The sequence below is a fragment of the Pinus tabuliformis genome, chromosome 5_1 (assembly GCF_031772625.1).
Source record: "Pinus tabuliformis cultivar Carrire ecotype Pingquan chromosome 5_1, CPIR1, whole genome shotgun sequence".
Classification (NCBI taxonomy): Eukaryota; Viridiplantae; Streptophyta; class Pinopsida; order Pinales; family Pinaceae; genus Pinus; species Pinus tabuliformis.
Window position 1 is genome coordinate 886,355,171 of NC_142305.1, and position 21,207 is coordinate 886,376,377.

The 21,207-nt window shown below is 38.4% G+C and overlaps 1 protein-coding gene across 1 annotated transcript; it reads left to right on the forward strand.

The window, feature by feature from the left end:
• The first annotated feature begins 559 nt into the window (after positions 1-559).
• Positions 560-1,177, forward strand: LOC149167652 (uncharacterized). Its single transcript, XM_089430549.1, has one exon. The coding sequence runs from the start codon at positions 560-562 to the stop codon at positions 1,175-1,177; it is 618 nt and encodes a 205-aa protein (XP_089286675.1).
• Positions 1,178-21,207: the final 20,030 nt, after the last annotated feature.

Consider the following 21,207-nt stretch of genomic DNA (forward strand, 5'->3'; position numbering starts at 1 on the left):
ATGGAAAACAACAACACAACTAAACCTGCCTCCGGAATGGCATCAAATCTGGGAGGACTATACTAATGCATTAAGTGAATCCCATATTCGTATCAAAGAAGGACCAGACGAACTCATGTGGGATAAGGCAGATCACGGTTTTTATACACCAAAGGAAAGATACCTAGTTTTGATTGAAAATAAAAAGCTGGAAATAATGCAGAATTGGTGGACGATCATCTGGAAATTAAAATCCCCTCCCAGAACTAAACTCTTTTTTTGGTGTTTACTCCGGAACAAGATCCCCACTGGGGAAGCACTCATGCACAGATCTGTACATGGACCCACCTGGTGCATCCTATGTAAACAACAATCGGAATCGACTACACATCTCTTCCTTGCATGTGAAGTCACTAAACAGATATGGAAGACAGTAACAGAGGAGCTCGGAATTGTGAGTAAGTGGGAAAATGAAACCATCTCTACAGCATGGGAGAATTGGTATTAGGCACACTCCAGAACAAATAGTGCATGCCTTCCCCTTATCATTAGCTGGGCGATCTGGCTGGCGAGAAACAAAATGATATTTGAGAGTGGATCGATTCGCTGGCAAACAGTCACCACCAAAATTATCACAGCATACCATGAATTGCCGGCCATTACCCCTCCTCGCACCCGCAGACCTGCCGACCTGGACCCAATTGATCAATCTATACCATGGGCCTTCTTCGATGGAGCCGCTCAGCAGCATGGATGTGGCGGGGGGTTCATTCTTAATATAACAGCGAATCATCATTACAAAGTGAAGATGGGCTTAGGCATGGGAACAAACAATTTTGCTGAACTCATATCCATCAGACACCTTATGCACTTTGCATTAAACCATGACTGCAGAGAGTTACAGATATTTGGGGATTCAAACATTATCATTAATTGGATCAATCTGAAAACTAGATGCCACGCACACACACTCTTAAATATATTGGATGAAGTGATGCACCTCAAAGCACATTTTAACTCCATTATTGTTCGTCATATTTACAGGGAACACAATCACTGTGCCGACGGATTATCCAAGGAAGCCACGCACTTACCAGCAGGACAGTGGATAATCAGCGAACAGAGGGGCAACGCTCAATATCAATACTTCCACAGGCCCTACATAGATCAAGTCTACCCTCGGGTGGACGACCATTGATTTTTTGTAATGTATATAAGCTGTTAAATAGAAATCTAGCAGCATCCTGCGAGATGCAAGTATATATTTTGCCTACTATACATACACCCTGCGTGGTGTTTTTTGACATTTTGATACAGCATCATCCTGCGTGATGATTTTTTGGATATGACAGAGACATGTACAGGAAAGACCATAGACTTTTAAAAGTCACGAAGACTCGCATATGCTGAATAGCATTTACTACATGTAATTTTTCACCATATAATGAAAGATTACGATTTTTCCTTGGGGAAAAAAAACTATATTTATGATAGTTTATATATATATATATAAGCTCGTTAGGACTACATCTTCATCATGTCCAACTTCTCACCTTGATCGGAGGGATAGCACAAGATTTGAACCTAAGACTTCTACATCAGTGATATTTTTTGTGTGAATAAGATAGATTATATTACTGCACAAAAGCTGTATTTACAAAAAGTTGGGTTGTGTGAGAAAAACACTCTAGCACTAGAGCCAACAACACAGGCCTTCCTGGCTTCAGATGGAGCAATTTTACATTGAAGCTTACAAAAAAGAATTCTGAGATTTTCTGAGAAAAATTACAAAGAGCCGTGCTGATACTATCTCCTGTGAAGCAGAAGGGAGGGGTGACAGTGATGAAGGTACAATTGTCCCAAAATTCCTTATTGCCTATACTTTGCATGCCGATGAGAGCTCTTCGATGATTGAGAGCCAGAGAGAGTAACATATCAAAAAAGGAAGTCCACCTCAGGCACTAAGGATTGCCCTCTACAGGGTCATCGTCTAGGCTGATGGGAAACTCTTGAGTGTTGCCTTCCTGCACAACTGGGGCCACCAGACGACTAGAGGAAGTGCCTGTTGCCTCTTTTTTGACGCTGGGAGAGCCTTCGATTGGAGAGCAAACCCTCGTGGTAGCATGCTTCTTTAGCATTGTGCAATGCAGAGATTCCCTGGTAACAAAGCGCCATTGGTGCACTGATTCCACGTAGACGACAAACTTGTTCATAATCATATAAATTTTTTCCTCCACAACCTTGGAAATTTATGCCTGATCCTACATTGTTAGACCGATGATCATTTTAAGATGCCAAGAGAGGTCAATAGCACGAGTGTACAAATTCTCCCTGGCCCTGGTGAGACTTAGGTCAAGTATCCATTCAAATTCTTCTGCCACCTCATTCGAGTACACCCCTCGTCTAAGGACCCTCCCCTGAGCTGCCAGATTAGAAATCCGTTCCCATGTCTCACGTTAACAACAATGGCATAATTTAGGGCCACTTTCCTGGCGGAAGATTTGGCTCTGGTGGTGGGCAGAGAACCCAAGTTGTTCCAATAGGAGGGGTCATAGTCGCGACCTATACCGCAACGGGGAGATGGGCTAGAACCATGACTGGGTGCCATGAAAGGGGAAGAGGGGATAAACAAGCAGACAACGAAGGGGAGTCGAGAGAAATAAGACATAGAAGCATGCATGGTGGGGAGGAGCAGTGGAAGGTGGTATACATAGGGGTTGGAGAGCATGAAGGGGCGGGGTGTATTGACGCGGGGAATGAATGCTGGTCGTGGGAGGTACAAAAGGTTGGTGAGGGAGGATGTACCAGAGAGGGATGATAAGATGGATAGACGGCGCCCCTGAGGGGACGTAGAGCTTCTATTTTCTCCCTTAGAAAGGCTAGCATTGGGATTGCGACACGAGGTATATTTCCTTTAGTACTACCTCTGGCTGAGCAACTGTTATCATAATTATTGAGACTAAAGATCTCAAATCATTTTGAGCCCATTATTCTGATTGTCCTTTTCATTAATGGTCTCACATTGTTGATGCAACCTACCGTTATACAGGTCAGTCCGAGCCAACGATTGTAGACAATAGTTTCCCACCGTACTCTCATTTGCTAGCCTTTCAGCTAGGCCATTCCCTTTATCTCTGACATCTTGGAAATGAAGCCCACTTACCCACTCAATGTGGCCTTTTAACCTTTGGAGGATTCTATTTAGGCGGTAGTTGTCTGACAGCCGAGAAGCTTCCATGCCTTGCTGTAATTTGCGGCTAGCCTGAGTTTCCAGCATTGAGTCCCCTTCGATGATCAGAGGCCCAAAGTTGTGGAGTTTGGCTATGGCTAGCCCATGTTCCAGGGCCTATAATTCCACTATGTTGTTGGTAGTGTTGCCAAGATTTCCCGCATAGATCCATATGATTTCCCCTTGCGAGTTCCGGAAAACACCCCTGAAGCCTGCTCTGCCTGAGTTTCCTTTCGTTGCCCCGTCATAGTTTAATTCAAGAGTGCTTGTCTCCGGGGGAGACCAATGGCTTGCAGTTCCCAGATTTCTCAAAATCCTTAAGGCCTTGGAGTAACGGGTCAGATGAAGATCTAGGAGGGTAAGAATACATTGTTCTAGACAACTTGGAGGGTTGCTGGGGCTCTCAAGAGTGGATGAAGCCACAATTTCACTAATATTCTGCTGGATTATGTATAGAACAACCTCTTCTGTATTGTGGATTCCCCTAAAAATTATTGCATTCCTCTCCTTCCACAAAGCCCAAAAACTGATACCTGGTATAAGGTTCCAGGCTTTATTCACCAAAGGATTAGGGGATAAGGAGTATCTCCAATTCTCAATGGTATTGAGGATGGAGGAGATATCCCTATCCGAAACTTTGAAAACTAAATAGATCCAATTCCACAGCTTGTTTGCAAAGGGGCAATTGTTTAACAAATGGTTAAATGTTTCTTCACTTTGCTCACAAATATTGCATCTGGAGGGGCCAGTGAACCCTTTGTTCCTTAAGTTTTCCCAAGATAGAATTTTTTTGTGCACGATGAGCCATGAAAATAACGTGATTTTTGGCCAGTGTTTCCTCTCCCATAGAGTCTTCCATTTTCACTCCATTTGATATTGATCATGGAGCGCAATGTAGCTGTAAACCTCCTTTAAGTTGAAGTGCCCGAATGGATTCATCCCCCATCTGATCTTATCCGTATCGATTTTAAATTAAATTTTTATTTCCTCGAGTTCGCTTGAGAGCTCCTGCCACTCCAGAGGGTTAGGCAGGCTTCCCAGTCATTTTCATCTAGCTATTCCCTCCAGTTGTCACTGCCATTTCCAGGCTTCTAGTAGTGGTTGACCCTGTTCTTGCCCTTGTTTTGCATGTTTATTCAGATCTTTCTAAATTGATATTTGTTAAGATATGGCCTTTGTTTCTAGGTGTCTTCCCAAAAGAGAGCTTTATCCCCATTGCCAACCTCCCAAAAACTATGATTCTGTATGACTGCTATGTTGTCCCAAGCCTAGTTCCAAATGGCAGAGCCGTTGATGGTCCCATTGAGCCTAATGAGATCCTCATGCAAGTGGGTAGAAACATATTTATCTTTCCAAATGATTCCCTAGGGGAGTTTGGGTTTGAAATCCATCGCCACCACGTTTTGGCTCCAAGGGTTTTCCCTAAGAGCTCAAGGTCCCTCAAATTGAGACCTCTTGCTTTTTTGGGTTTGCACAACTTGTCCCAAGACACCAATGCCCACTTTTGCTTTTTTCCAAGCCCCTCCATAGGAAATTTCTCTAGAGGTTTCTAAGAATGTTGGAGATGGATTTGGGGGCTGCAAGGGTGGAGTACAAGTATTGGGGAATGACCTGCAACACAAACTTGACTAAAACCAGACGACCTGCCAAATTGAGAGATCTGAAGGTCCAGTTAGCTAGTCTTTTTTCCATTTTGGTGATAAGATCTTCCCATATTGAACGAGCCAAGGGCTTCTATAAGAGGGACTCCTAAGTATTTTGAAGGGAGGTTGCATCTCTAAAATTCCATTATTCTGGCAATGTTCCTTTGGATGGCTAGAGGGGTGTTAAAGAAAAACAATTTGGACTTCTCTTGGTTTATGGAGGTGCCAGAAGCATAAAAAAAACCAGAGAGGATGGATTTGAAGGATAAGTCTTATTTGATAGTGGGGATGCCCATTAATTAGGTATCATCAACGAATTGCTGATGTGTTGAGGGAGAAGCAAAGGCATAAAGCTTAAGGAAAAATAAGGCATTGATGGAAGAGGTAGTCATGATGGATTTGCTGAGGCCCTCATCCATAATGACAAAAATGAAGGGAGAAATAGGATCCCCCTGGCGGATACCTTTGGAGGGGAAAAAGGGTTGAGATGGGGAGCCATTCAGGAGAATTGAGAAGAAAGCCCCAAAAACCATTACCATTATCCATTTAATGTAGTCCTTGTGAAAATAAAAAGATGATATGACATATTTCATGTAATCCCAACTGATTTTATCGAATGCTTTGGACATGTCCAACTGCATCATCATCCCAGGATTTCTCTGAAATTTAAGCAAATGAATCAATTCATGGGAAAGGATGATGCTATCTAGGATTTTCCTTCCTTTCACATAACCTGATTGGTGCTGGGAAATCAATAGAGGTAGGATGGTTTTTATTCTGTTGGCCAAGACTTTTGAGATGATCTTGTATATGATGTTGCAGAGGGCAATAAGACGAAATTTGTCTGGTGATTCAACACCTTCATCCTTGGGAATGAAGGTTATAAAGGTGTCATTTAGAGATTTTAGAACAATTTTTTGTATTCTAGAATCCTCCATTAAGGTGTGAACCTCATTTTTTATCAGGGGCCAATAGGATTTGTAGAAGTCTATGGTAAACCCATCTAGACGTGATGCTTTTACATTGGGCATAGTCATAACTACCTCCTCCACCTCTTGCATTGAGACTTTCCTCAATATCATTTTATTGTGATCCTCGGTGAGGATAACCAAAATGTTGTTGGTTATTTCCTGAATAACCCTTTCCCTATTTGTTCTAAGCTTAGTTAGGAGATTGATGAAGTACTGATTTAGTTCAACATCCATGTCCTCATGAGAGTGGATAAGGTTTGCCTCTCTATTTTTTAGGCCTAAGACCCTATTGTGTCTTCTGTGCTATATCATAGAACATTGAAACAAAGTTGAATTTATTTCCCCGCACCAATGTAATTTAATCTAGTCCTTGTGAAAACCAAAAGATGATATGACATATTTCATGTAATCCCAACTGATTTTATCGAATGCTTTGGACATGTCCAACTGCATCATCATCCCAGGATTTCTCTGAAATTTAAGCAAATGAATCAATTCATGGGAAAGGATGATGCTATCTAAGATTTTCCTTCCTTTCACATAACCTGATTGGTGCTGGGAAATCAATAGAGGTAGGATGGTTTTTATTCCGTTGGCCAAGACTTTTGAGATGATCTTGTATATGATGTTGCAGAGGGCAATAAGACGAAATTTGTCTGGTGATTCAACACCTTCATCCTTAGGAATTAAGGTTATAAAGGTGTCATTTAGAGCTTTTAGAACAATCTTTTGTATTCTAGAATCCTCCATTAAGGTGTGAACCTCATTTTTTATCGGGGGCAAATAGGATTTATAAAAGTCTCTGGTAAACCCATCTAGACGTGACGCTTTTCCATTGGGCATAGTCATAACTACCTCCTCCACCTCTTGCATTGAGACTTTCCTCAATACCATTTTATTGTGATCCTCGGTGAGGATAACCAGAATGTTGTTGGTTATTTCCTGAATAACCCTTTCCCTATCTGTTCTAGGCTTAGTTAGGAGATTGCTGAAGTACTTATTTAGTTCGACAACCATGTCCTCATGAGAGTGGATAAGGTTTCCCTCTCTATTTTTTAGGGCCAAGACCCTATTGTGTCTTCTGTGCTATATCATAGAACATTGAAATAAAGTTGAATTTATTTCCCCGCACTTTAGCCAGTTAATGTGGGATTTCTGATGCCAAAGTTTCTCTTCTTGAGAGGCCCTTTCCTCCCAATTTTTTTGAGGGTTAAGCTCTTCCTGTTTCCTTTGTTCAATGATTCCCTCGCTAATGATTTGTTGTTGGAGGATTTCCATTTTAAGTTCTAGGTTCCTTTTGTTAGTGATGATTTTGCCAAAAGTTTCCTTTTTCCAGAGTTTGATCTCATTTTTGATGAATTTTAGTTTTTGTTGGAATTTATAAATCTTGTTTCCGCTTTGGGGCATCGTTTTACTCCACCATTCTTTCATTTTTTCCATGAAATCTAGGTGCTCCATCCAAACGGATTTGAATATAAAGGGTCTATTCTTCGGGCCAGAGGATATGTGAATCTTCAAGGATATTGGCCAATGGTTGGATCGTGATTGAGGAAGAATTATGGCCTCCGTTTCCCAGGAGATGACATATATCTCTTCTGAAATAATGAAAGGGTCAAGCTTGGAAGCAATTTTCCTGTCTCCCCCTTGTCTGTTATTCCATGTGAAGATTCATTTGTTCGTTGGGATGTTAATTAGATTAAGGGCCTCAATGGTGGACTAGAAGGCTTTAGAGTCCTTGTCTAGTTTTCTGATGCCTCCCTTCTTTTCCCAGAGGTTTATCACCATGTTGAAGTCATCTGCAGCAATTTTGAAAGGTAGGTGGATAGAATCAAGGAGTTTAATTATGATTTGCAACATCTTGATTCTTTCAACTGCTCCCTGTGGAGTATAGATGTTGGTGACACATATGCCGTTGTTGGTGCTAATGATTTTTAAAACAATTGTGATGGAATGTTTTGTGGCAACTGAGGAGGTTAGATCATACTGAGAGATTTTCCACATATTCATGATTCCCCCTGTTGATCCTGTGGCTGAGTTCGTTGTATAGCTCTAATGCTTGAAACAAGTTTTTTGAAGGAGGGTGAGGTTAGCCATGTCAAGTTTGGTTTCTTGAATTAATATGATATCCGGTTTATTAGCTATGAGTCTGTTTTTCAAGTCTCTCCTCTTTCTAGGACCATTGAGTCCTATAATATTCCAAGAGATGCAATTGATTGGTAAAGAGTGGGAGTTGGGGCTAGGGCCTTTAGCTTTCCTTCGTTAATGAGTCTGGCGCCAAGTTCTTGAAGAAGATGACTTGTTGTTTTCCTTCCTCTTTTCTGGCTTGAGCCTTTTGGGTTGTATTTTCCTGCTACCATATTTTCTAGAATGCTGTTGACTACACTGTTACTAGGTGGTGTTTGACTTGAGTTTTAATTCCTCTTGTAGGAGGTAGGCTCCTTCAATTTTTTGGATTTGGTCTTATGGAATCACAACAAGACCATTTTTCTTCCATTCCTCTGCGAACAATATGAGGAACTCCTTCCAATGCCTTTTCTATTGTGTTTTCCTTCGGGGTAGAGTCCACCAGAACTTGTTCAATTTCTGTGTCTTCGTGTATATTCTCAGCTCCCGTGTTGTTGTGTTCAAAGTATTGATCCTCTTGCCTCTCGTTTCTGCATTTTGTTTATCTTCTTTGGCCTCCTCGTCATTTGAGTTGTTTGAGAGTGGTTATTCTTGCAATTTGTTCAGAGCATAAAATTTGTTTAGGCTGGATGCTTGGTGCTGCTATTTCTTTGTGTTTGTTTTCTTGTTGTTTTTGTTCCTTGTGCTTACTTTGGTGAAACCCTGTTCATCCTTTTTCTTGCTAACCTGCTCACTGCTTTGAGGCATTTTATTTTGTGGACAGTCCCTAAAGAGGTGTCCATGCTCATGGCATTTTCTACACCAGAATGGGATGTGTTTGTAGTCAATGCTCTGGAGCCAGACCTCATCCCTGAATATTAGTTTTATGGCCTCTGGAAGGGCTCCTGATATGTCGATGTAAACACATATTCTGGCATATGAAACATAATTTCTGTTTCGTGTGCCCTTAGACATTTTTATGTATTCACCTAGTTGGTCTCTAATGCCTTTGAGGATCGATGGAGCCCAATAATCAGTTGGCAGGGAGTAGAGGCGAACCCAAACCGGGACCCTAGTGAAGTCCTCTTTCTTCGAAGTGAAGTTTTCTTTCCAGAATCTCATATAAAGTCCTGTAGAGTTGAAGAAGTAGGGTCCTCCCTCAAATATCATGTCTCTGTCTTCCAAGAGATCAAATAAAAAACCCCTTTGAGCCCAGTTGTAGTCTGATTTCCTCCTTTGGTTTCCATTTAGATTGAATCCATCAATTTAGTTCTTTCTATGTGGTCTAGATTCCCATGCATTTACATATTACTGCATGTTCTTTCATATAGTCTCTGTATACAACTACCCTCGGGTCTTGAATTTCAAACTCATGGATTTTTTTGGCTTTTGGGTTGCAATTGCTTCTTAGTTTTGTTCTTGCCTTTTGCAATTCTTCCTCTGTGGTTTCTATCTCTAACTTTGCTGAAGCATTTACAAAGGTGCTGCCTGTGGTTGATTGAGCCTCTACATTTTCCCCTTTCTCTTTTTGTTTTCCCTTTCTTTAGGGCTCATTCTAGAGGAGTGAAAAGTTGTGCATGAAGCTAGCTTGGTGAAAAAAGAATACTCTTGATCCTTCAGTCAACTAGTAACCATATCACGAAAGGAGGGGGCCTCTGGGCCATCACCCGACTACTCCATGGAAGTAAGAGAGGAAAGGGTTATGCCCAGGCGACCGAGCACTGTGACGCTCTAAGGGGAGTCACTAGGAGAGCAGAGAGGATGCTAGACCTAATGCATTTGAACGTTATATCGCTTGCCGAGCTGTTCGTTTATGATAGATTATTACCTTATCCCATGGTATGCTATTGTTTGTTCCGTTTAAGTGAGACTTCATTTCCATGACCATTGCCGATTGAGCTACCCCAAACATATATTGAAATTTCAATAATGTTGTATTTTTTTAATTGTTTACATAATGCTAAAATGCTTTATTATCAAACTTTATTGTTTTTATATACAAATAAATAGAGTATTAAGTTATTATATTAAGTTGTTTTATATTTTCCTATTTTAAATTCCATGGATGTTAAAATTTCTTATTCAGCTAGTATTCTTGGACATCATTGTGATGTTGTGTCATTTATATTGGATTTAACAACATGTAAATAAACATGAAAATTGCAATAATTTAATAAATATATTGTCTTCTATATATATATATATTTAACAACATGTAAATAAACATGAATATTGCAATAATTTAATAAATATATTGTCTTCTATATATATATATATATATATATAGAAACATGTTATTATTTTTGTTTTTGAATTTTGCAAGTCATGATACATTGCTTGATATTTAAGGAACATCTGTTATTGGTAAAAAAAATAAAAAAATAAATATAGATTGATTCGAGCAATAAAATTATGGAGTCATGGCTACAAATTTCTAATATACATTATTCTTTCTAGGTGTTTTATGTATATAGATCATGCATTGGTTTAATGCCTTCATAATGTTTATGATGGACCTTTGAAATGTGTAATTTTAGGATTTGATAAAATAATTTCCATTTTAGTTGAGAAATATTTGTTTCTATATGTGCCTTTTATTTTATAGGTATGGGATTGTAGTGTTTAGGATGTTTTAGACATTTGTGAAATTTTGAATTTGCTCTAAATTTTAAAGTGCTAAATACTTTTATCTAGATGGAGCAATATCCAAAACTTGATAGATTTTTTAGAAATTTTAAATGAACTTATTGTTGTCCATTAATTTGGGATTAAATTACATGTTACTTGTGGCTAGATTGCAAGTTAATATTTTAAAGGATTTTTTGAATTATGGAATAATATTATTGTTTTATGTAGCAATTATGTGTGTGTGTGTGTGTTTTTTCAAAACAAGTGGAAAGCAATAAAAAACAATGGAAACTAGGAGGAATTAAATAATGTTACAACCTTTGTTATTTGTAATTGTGGTGTTTAATAGTATTTAATGTCTAAACACTTTAAGGCAACTATAAGGATTTTAAATACTTTTAGATACTTAGATTTTACTTTTCTGACCAGTTGACGTTTGGTATGATTTGAAGTACAATGTTTAATCTACTTACAATCGAACATCTTTGACTAATGAAATTAGTTTTTAGAAGACTTTTTCCTGATATTATTTGTTGTAGTTGATACTAACAAGCCTTCAAAGAGTACTATTATTTACATTGTAGAATCATTATTTGACTTGGTGATATACCAAATTCAGGGGATGTCTGCTAGTTTGGGTGGAATCTCTTATAGAATAGTGCCATGCAATTTTGAATGATTTTGAGTCATGGAATATGTAGTCGTGGAATTGTCAAAGTCGTTGTAAGAACTTTTAAAAGAGGAGTCTAATAATAAGAAATTGCATTCTGCAAATAAATCAGAGAAAAAGAAAAGAAATGAGTGGTTGGAATGCAATTTTAGTAGTAGGTGGATTAGTTGCAGTTTTAATTGGTGCAAATGTGTATGTTTTTGCATGAAATATCTTTGTTCGAATCCAAAGAACAATGAATGGTTGTCAAAGGCCGACATACAATTTTTTTTGTGTGATTTAGATGTTAAATTTGTTGATTCACTATGTCTCAAGTCAGAAAGAATTTCTGCAGACTGTAATGCTAAATGTTAGAAAATTATATATTATAGAGCAATGGAACACATAAAATACTGTAGAAACACAAACATAGAAAATGCATAATACAAGAGAGAGACACAAATTTACGTGGTTCACCCAATTTGGGCTACGTCCATGGAGAAACAACCAATCCTTCCTTTTATATTATCCAGCAAAATGAAGAGATACAACCTACAACATATTCATTGTAATTTCTACTTCGCTCTCACACAATCTCCTCTCTCTTTCTCTCTCAGAATACACATATCCATAGCTGCAATACAATTCCCTCATATATAGCGAGGGGTTTCTTTCTAGGGAAAAACCCCTAAATTAAACATAACTTCTACTGTCAGATCATTTGCCTAATGAACGACTCAGATTGACTATGAAATTATAATATTTTACAAGGAAAATTTACATCTATTTTTAGCTTCAAGGGCATTGCCTCTGAACCCCCACTAAAGGGGGGCTCATAAAATCATTGCGACCCCCACCCCCCCAACCCCCCCCTGGACCCCCTTGATGACGATTAAAAAATGGGTAGCGTTGTCGTCCTGTTACGAAGTAGGGTCCAATGCGACGATACCTTTGAATAAAGAAGATACTCAGGCTCCACACCTCACACTAAAATCATGAGATATTAAATGCACCTTTAAATATCATAGTCATTTTTGTTGTGTATGTATACTTGGAATCTGTATACCAAGATGAGTGGCTATGGAAGCTTTAACTATTGCATTTCTAGACAATTTTGGTGCAATATGTTTTGTTCAATTTGACACATTTACTAAAGTGCATATCTAATTGAATGTTGTTATAGAACTATGATTATCAAAGGCCAACATGCAAGATTTTTTTTGTATGATTTAGATTTTAAATTTCTTTTATTCACTATGTCTCAAGTGAGAAAGAATTTTTGTAGATTGTAATGCTAAAATAAGGAGATATTAAATGCACCGCTAAATCTCATAGTCATTTTTTTGTGTGCCTTAGAATTTTTATTCCAAGATGAATGGTTATGGAAGCTTTAATTATTGCATTTCTAGACAATTTTAGTGCAATATGTTTTGTCCAATTTGACACATTTACTAAAGTAAATATCCAATTTAATGTTATTATAGAACTATGATTAATATTGAGTGATGGTTTTTATTTGCAATTACTCTAGCCATGTGTGGCTAGAATGCTATTTGTTATTTATGCCATAGTAGATAACGATTTCAATGTATAGCGAGCAATATGGTACAAAGTTAGCCTGCCCACCTTAGTTTGCAATTTACTGTAGTTATGGTTCTATGATTGCAATTGGGCAATGGTTTCTTATTTGTTATCTTAAATTAGAGTTTTTTTTTATAGAAAGCTATATTGTAAATTGTTTTTCAAGCTAATAATTGGATTCTATTTGATTTGTACATTTTGAAACAAATTTATAGTTGTTCAAAAAAATTCTTTACGGAATTTTGGAAATTAAATATTGTGTTCTAAAATTTGTTAAAATGGTAATAATGATTTTGTGGCTATTATTTTAAATTTCATAAATGTATTTAGTTTTAAATTATGTTTCAATTGAAAAAATAAAACAATCTTCAAGATTCCTTATGGCATTTTCATCCACTCTTTTGTCACAATGCTAGGGAATCATTTTCGTAGTATTGTGAAACAAAAAAATAGGGAGAGATGATAATCACAATGACAATGTAGACTAGATGCTGGGCTTATAAATTAGTCATAAATTAAGGCACATGCCTCTAAATTAAACATAAATTAAGGCATATGACCATCCTTCATCACATTAAACCTCTCTTTTTGCATTAGATAATGTATTTTTAACTTTAATATATTCATTAGGAAAATTTTTGAATAATTGCATATTTGTGCCTAATATTATTTATTTTTGTGGAATATTATGAGAATATTGGGTAGATTATGAAGATTTGGAGGAGGAGATAATTTAGGGACTTGCTCCCTACTACAAGAGGATCAATATTAAATAATAAATCAACAAGATATTATTGAATTATGGAACAGATTGTGGAACTCCAATGATTGAGAAAATCTAAGAATGTGTTCCCTGCCATTTAATGTAGATTCCTAGTATTGGGAACCAGATCCACTAATCATAGGATTTTGGTGGGGAAAGCTTCCTCCTTTTATGGAGAATGATTCCTAACCATTTTTTATAAGTACCAAGTCGAATTTTCCTTTAGGGAGAGATTTGTATTAGTCTTCTTGTGGATAGAACTCGTATTTCTGCAACTCCATTATATTTTCTTGCCGGGATGTAATTGTATTGATGAAAATAATGAAGATTGGTGTCATGTTCAACTTCTAAATCTTGTTCTCCTCCATAGGTCATTGAGTTTCCTTGGGCTTGGCCATCCCAGGAGCCTCAGAGCCCTTTTGTATCATTTTCTTTTCTTCTTTTCACTTCTTATTCACATGCATCTCTTGTTCTTATTGTTAGGATATTCCGACACATAGGAAATAGTTAAGTTCAACTTGGTCTAGTATAGAGTTAGGTAAAGTGTGTTTCTTTACCGTTGTACATTTTGTAACTTACAATCCGACGGTCACGATATGTAGTGATCCGACGGTTCACTCTCTCCTCGGTATTACCGACACTTGAACCGTGGCTTGACACCCGATTGGTCCATGAGTTCTATTTAAAGCGCATGGAGGGTCATTGTTCGGGTAATCCGTCTATGAGAGAAAGCTTATGTAAATTTTCATTCTTTGATTAATAAATTTCCTGAAGTGGCCACGTTGGCTCAGGCCGTGGACTATTTCCCTCTTTGAGGGTTTTAACCACGTCAAAAATACTGGTGTATTGATTTGAGATCTGGTTGTGAGCGGTGTCCTTTTGGTGTTCTTTCTGAGGAACTTACCCTGTAAATTCCTACATGGTATCAGAGCTATTTGAGGGCCGCGTCCGTTGGTGATCCAAATCTGAAGCCGGTAGAACTGCATGCGGTTGTCGTTTCCTAGATCTACTGTTTCTGACTGCTTTCGGGCCGAGAGGACTGCTCTGTTGTGTTCGGAGCATCTGTTCCAGTGAGGAACCCCTTTCGTTTCACGCGAAAAGGTTTCCGGTAGCCCTATCTGCGTCATTTTTAAGATCTGGAGGTATACAGTGTTTATCTGCAGTTTACTGTTATTTTCTCTCTGGTTATTTCGGTTTCTGTTTATTTAGATTTTTTTTATTACCGGATCTATACCTTTCATTTCTGCGTATGCTCTTTGCCCTGCGACTCTGTGCGATCTGGGCAAATCAGAAACAGAAAGGAAGTTTTTTTTCTCATGCGTATGCTCTTTTCCTTGCACCTTAGTGTGATCTTGGAAAATCAGAAACATTGAGAAAAATATTTAGTTTCCGGCTAAAGCTAACTTTGAGCCGTAAGGTTCGTTTTTCTTTGCATATTCGTGTTGGGTTTTGTGTTTTTGTTTCGTAGGAAAAAAGAGCTTTCTCAAGGCAAGCACGCAACCCAAGGCCCCCCCCCCTCTCTCTCTCTCTCAAATTTTTTGTATAGCTCAATTGGTTCCAAACTATTTTAAGAGAGTAGAGGTCTTGGGTTCAAATCTCCATTTTGTGGGGGCGTTTTTTTTCATTCCCGCACATTCACGCACTTTGCCGGCAACTTCAACAAATTTTTTCAAAAAGCCATAACTTCTTCATCCGGAAGCCTTTTTCAGAGCCGTTTTTTTTAAAACAGCCTAATTTTTCGAGATCTATCCATTGGAACACTTACTTTCAACATCTTCAGCTTCAGTTTTTAAAAAAAAATGGAAAGTCCATGCCAAGTCATTCTTGACAACACTAACTACTTCCAATGGATAGCCTACATGGAAGATTTACTTAGAAGTAAAGGTCTCTACAGAATAGCCACAGGCCAAGAGAAGAAACCAAAAGATGAAGACAAGGCTGCAAAATGGGAAAATAGACAAGATCAAGCACGTGGTTTGATAGGGATGTCTATTTCTCCTGATCTTAGATTCCATATTGCAGAACTTGATACTCCTCATGAAGCATTAGAACAAATCACTAAAGTTTTTGGGATTAAAAATGAAATTAGAGCCCATCAACTTGAAAATGAGTTGCTTACATTGGATCCTAATAATTTTTCTTGCATTGAAGATTTCTTGTCCAAATTCAAGACCCTTAGATATCTCTTGGAAGGTGTTAAGGTCAAGAAAGAAGATAGTAACCTTATTTATTCCATCCTTACTAAGTTGGGACCAGCCTACTCTGTATTTGTTTCCACCTTCCATTCTACAAGGGAAGCTTTCCTTTGTCAAGGAAAAGACTACAAGGCCCCTTCCTTTGACTCTTTTTGTGATTCTTTAATAAGAGAACAAGAAAAACTCTTACACCTTGGTCTTCTTAATCTTGGAAACTCTTCCAAGAAAGCGTTAGCCGCCCAGCAGCAACCAAATTCAAAGAATCCTAAGAAGTCATATCCTAAAAAGAATGGTCCTAAACCAAACAAGGGTCCTAAGCAAACTCAACCTCAAAATGAAAGATCATTTCAGCAAAATGATAGGACCAATAAAAACAAATGGAAGAAGACTGATAGACATTGTAACTTTTGTAATCGAGATGACCACTTAGAATCTAAATGCTTTAAGAAGATGGAAGCCTTGGAAGCCGCAATGAAGAAACATAACATCCATGTGGAGCATTCTTCAACTTCAACTTCATCTTCAGGAATGACACTTTCTGCATGTCGTTGTCAATCATCTCAGTCTGGTTATGCATTAAATGTATCTTCTTCTTCTCATTCTCATGAGTGGCTCATTGATTCTGGAGCCTCTTATCACATGGCCAAAAACAAAGCCATGTTTTCTTCTTTAAATGATTGTAACACCAAAAATATATATGTTGGTGATGATAGATCTCTTAATGTTGTAGGGACTGTAACTGTTCATCTAGACAATGGTCAGTTTAATGATGTATTATGTGTTCCAACCTTATCCTGCAACCTTCTATCTGTATATCAGATAACTCATTCAGGTGAAGGTAAAATTGTTGAATTTTCACCTCATGATGTTGTAATCAAGGATCTAAGAGATCCTAAACAGATTCTAGCTACTAGTATTGCTGATGATTCCACAAGGTTGTATAAGTTTCACAACTTTGGGTCATCACATCTTCCCTTAGTATTTGTTGCTCATAATGATGAAGTGAGCAAACTTTGGCATGAGCGATTTGGTCACTTAAACTATCGCTCCCTTCAGCATCTATGTAAAGAAAATATGGTGACAGGTCTTCCTTTGGTATCTTGCAGAGATGGTGTTTGTTCCGGATGTGTACTCGGAAAACATCATCGGGACAATTTTGAAAAACGTGCCTCTTGGCACGCCTCAGCCCCTTTACAGCTTGTGCACAGTGATTTATGTGGTCCACTTCCTGTTGCTTCATTCTCTGGCTGCAAGTATTTCTTAACTTTCATTGATGATTTCTCCAGACGCACTTAAGTATACTTCTTAAAACTCAAGAGCGAAGTATTTAACACATTTTTGGCCTTCAAAGCCTTTGTTGAAAAACAATCTGGACATCAAATTCTTAAGCTAAGAACTGATAATGGTGGAGAATATGTTAAAAACACATTCATCAACTTTTACACCGGAAATGGAATTCAAATGCAACATACTGTTCCATACACTCCACAACGAAATGGTGTAGCTGAAAGGAAAAATCGCACCTTAAAGGAAATGGCTAATTGTATGCTGCAATCTAAAGGACTCAGTCTTAGTTTTTGGGCCGAAGCAATTAATTGTGCAAATTATATAATCAATCGCACTCCTACTAAGGTTCTAAAGAATATCACTCCAGAAGAAGCTTGGAGTTCCATTAAACCAGATGTAAGTCACTTTCGTGTTTTTGGAAGTGAAGCATGGGCCCATATTCCAGATGAAAAGCATAAAGCTTTAGAACCTAAGAGTGAGAAATGTACTTTTGTTGGATATTCTGAAGATGTAAAAGGTTATAGACTTATTCCATTTAAGTCCAAAAATGTTATCGTTAGAAGAGATGTAAAATTTGATGAAAATAAATCGGCCTGCGAGCCTAGTCCGGCGGATGTGCCACCTCTTCCTATCTCTTCTACTTTTGAAAACATTTCTTCTTCAGATGATGAAAGTGAGGATGACAATCCTCCCCCACCTTCTCAGGATCCTCAACTTCCAAGATGGGTCTGTGCTACTCGGGATGCAGCAGGTGATCTTGCCGGTGATCCTACAGATCAGCGACGTACACGTTCTCAGTTTGAAAGAGCCTCTTCTTTACTGGCTCAAGCTCCAGTAAATCATGATCCTGACACTTTTGCAGAAGCTTCAGGCCATCCACATTGGGAAGCAACTATGAATGAAGAATATCATTCATTGTTGGCAAATGATACATGGGATCTTGTTCCTCTACCAAAGGGACGCAAACTTGTTAGATGTAAATGGGTTTACAGAACCAAGTATGGACCAGATGGGAAAGTAGATAAACATAAAGCTCGTCTTGTTGCTAAGGGCTTTTCACAGGTTGAAGGCATTGACTACACTGAAACCTTCTCCCCTGTTGCCAAAATGAACTCTATCCGCCTTGTTCTTTCCCTTGCTGCCTCTTTAAAATGGGAAGTCCATCAGATGGATGTTAAATCTGCCTTCTTGCATGGGGACTTGCATGAAGAAATCTATATGGAACAACCCATTGGCTTCATCCAAACAGACTCCAGCCTTGTATGTCGACTTAAGAAATCCCTTTATGGTCTCAAGCAAGCTCCTCGGGCTTGGTATGCCAAAATGGATAGCTTTCTTTTAGAATCTGGCTTTTCTAGGTGTTATTCTGACAATACTGTCTACACCAAGAAAGTGGGCAACTCTCTTATCATCCTTGTTCTTTATGTTGATGATCTTATTCTTACTGGTAGTGATCCCAACCTTATAAACCATGTGAAGTCCAGCCTTAAAAAGAAATTTGAAATGACAGACTTAGGACACTTACACTATTTTCTCGGTCTTCAAGTCTTGCAATCCAAGGAGGGTATTTCCCTTTCCCAGTCCAAGTATGCTTGTGATATTCTTCGTCATTTTCACATGGAAGACTGTAAGCCAGCCCCTTCTCCCTTTCAGTCTGGAGTCAAACTTTCAGTCTCTTGTACTTCTCCTGAAGTTGATGCTACCTTATACCGTCAACTTGTAGGAAAACTCTTGTATTTAACCCATACTCGTCCTGACCTTTCCTTTGCTGTTGGCCTTGTTGCTCGTTTTATGCAAAACCCCCGTGAAAGTCATTGGAAAGCAGCTAAAAGAATACTTCGTTATGTTTGAGGTACAGTACAGTTTGGGATTCATTACAGTGCCAAAGCAGCTCCTCTATTAGTTGGTTTCACTGATTCTGATTGGGCTGGTGACCCTGATGATCGGAAGTCTACTGCCAGTTATGTCTTCACTCTTGGTTCAGGACCTATTACATGGGCTTGTAAGAAACAGGCTGCCATTTCTCTTTCGTCAGCAGAAGCAGAGTATCGTGGTGCCGTGGAAGCTAGTAAGGAAGCCTTGTGGCTTCGTCAGATCCTATCAGAGTTTGGCTTTGAGCAACAGCATCCAACCACACTTTGGTGTGATAATCAAAGTGCCATTCAGCTATGCAAAGATCCAGTCCAGCATCAGCGCAGCAAACACATTGAACTACACATGCACTTCATCAGAAAGCTCATTCATGACCATGTTCTTGAAGTGCAATATTGTTCAACAAATGATCAGGTTGCAGACATCTTCACAAAGGCTCTCACAGAGGCGAAGTTCACTAAACTTCGATATATGCTTGGAGTTCAGGAAGTTGTCACTAAGGGGGGATAGGCTCTAGTGCCTCCTTCCTTCTCCTATTGTGTCATATTTGTAGATCCTTCAATCCTATCCCAAGTTGTTCTTAAGGGGGGATGTTAGGATATTCCGACACATAGGCAATAGTTAAGTTCAACTTGGTCTAGTATAGAGTTAGGTATAGAGTTAGGTAAAGTGTGTTTCTTTACCGTTGTACATTTTGTAACTTACAATCCGACGGTCACGATATGTAGTGATCCGACGGTTCACTCTCTCCTCGGTATTACCAACACTTGATCCGTGGCTTGACACCCGATTGGTCCATGAGTTCTATTTAAAGCGCATGGAGGGTCATTGTTCGGGTAATCCGTCTATGAGAGAAAGCTTATGTAAATTGTCATTCTTTGATTAATAAATTGCCTGAAGTGGCCACGTTGGCTCAGGCCGTGGACTGTTTCCCTCTTTGAGGGTTTTAACCACGTCAAAAATACTGGTGTATTGATTTGATATCTGGTTGTGAGCGGTGTCCTTTTGGTGTTCTTTCTGAGGAACTTACCCTGTAAATTCCTACACTTATTTCTTTCCATTTCTACATTTAGTATTAATGATTTGTTGTTGTAGGATAGGGTTAAATGGTTGATGTAAGTTCTTTTTCAGGATCAAAAACATCATTTCATCCTTGGAAAATCTTTTTAAGGTCATAGTAATCATTAATCTACTTGGATTAGTCTTCTTATTCCCAAATCTAGATTTTTGGAACTCCTTTTTAGCAAATAACAATAAATTGATGCTATTTTTTAGAGCATGTTAACGAACTTAAATTGAGTTGGTTCCACTAGCATTAGATGATAAAAAAATTCTATTTAATAACAAAATTTACCCCATTGCATTTTCACTTGATTAGGTTAGGCATTTGATAGATTTACTAGCTCACTAGTTCTCGAATTTCTGAATTTTAGACTAGTAATTTTCCGTTATTTAATAAATCTTTCCCATGTATAGATGAATCTATGGATAGATGCAAAAAATAATGTGTGTTGTTGCAGGAGCTTCTACATTTCATGCATACCTCATCTCGTTCACCTCATCCAAGCCTCATCCGCCCCTGTGGCCAAAGCAAAAATTGTCATTTCCATTGAGAAAATTTATCCATCTTGAAGCCCTTGCTTGATTTCTGGGCAGTTTCCACCACCTCCATTCCTTATTCTTCCATTATCCACCTTTCCCATGCTCCATTCCACCTTCTAGACCACTTACTAAGATTTCAGCTTGCTTTTTGTAATAATACAGTGGATCCTGTAGACATCCTGTAGGAACTAGTACTTCCTGTAGACGTCCTATAGGAAAACCTATAGTGGCTTGTTTTGAGCTCGAATTGAGTCGTCACTAGAAGCTAGGATTAGGCCCCTACTTGCCCTCTAAGCCATATGGACAATTGTACTCCTTTTCCTTCACACCTGTCTCCCTTGCCAAAGAACCAAGCAATAATAGTATTTACATTTTTCAAGCAAAAAGATAAGAAGGAAAAAGTTGTTTTATATATCTTCATGCACACAACAATTAGCACTCTCTACATTAGATTCCATGCTCAGTTAGTTTAATTCATCACATGTGATAAATAGGGTTAAGTTATGTTTTTTTTTTACATTTAGTTCACGATCTTTATGCAATTAGAATATGTTTATTTCCTTGTACTTTATTTCTTGCAATAGGTTAGGGTTTCCATTTCAGTTCATTTTCTGCAATTAGTTTATTACATCACGACAACAAAGGAATGAAACATTGTATGTTGCACACATAGTGCTGATACCTCTTAAGTTTGCACGAACCCCA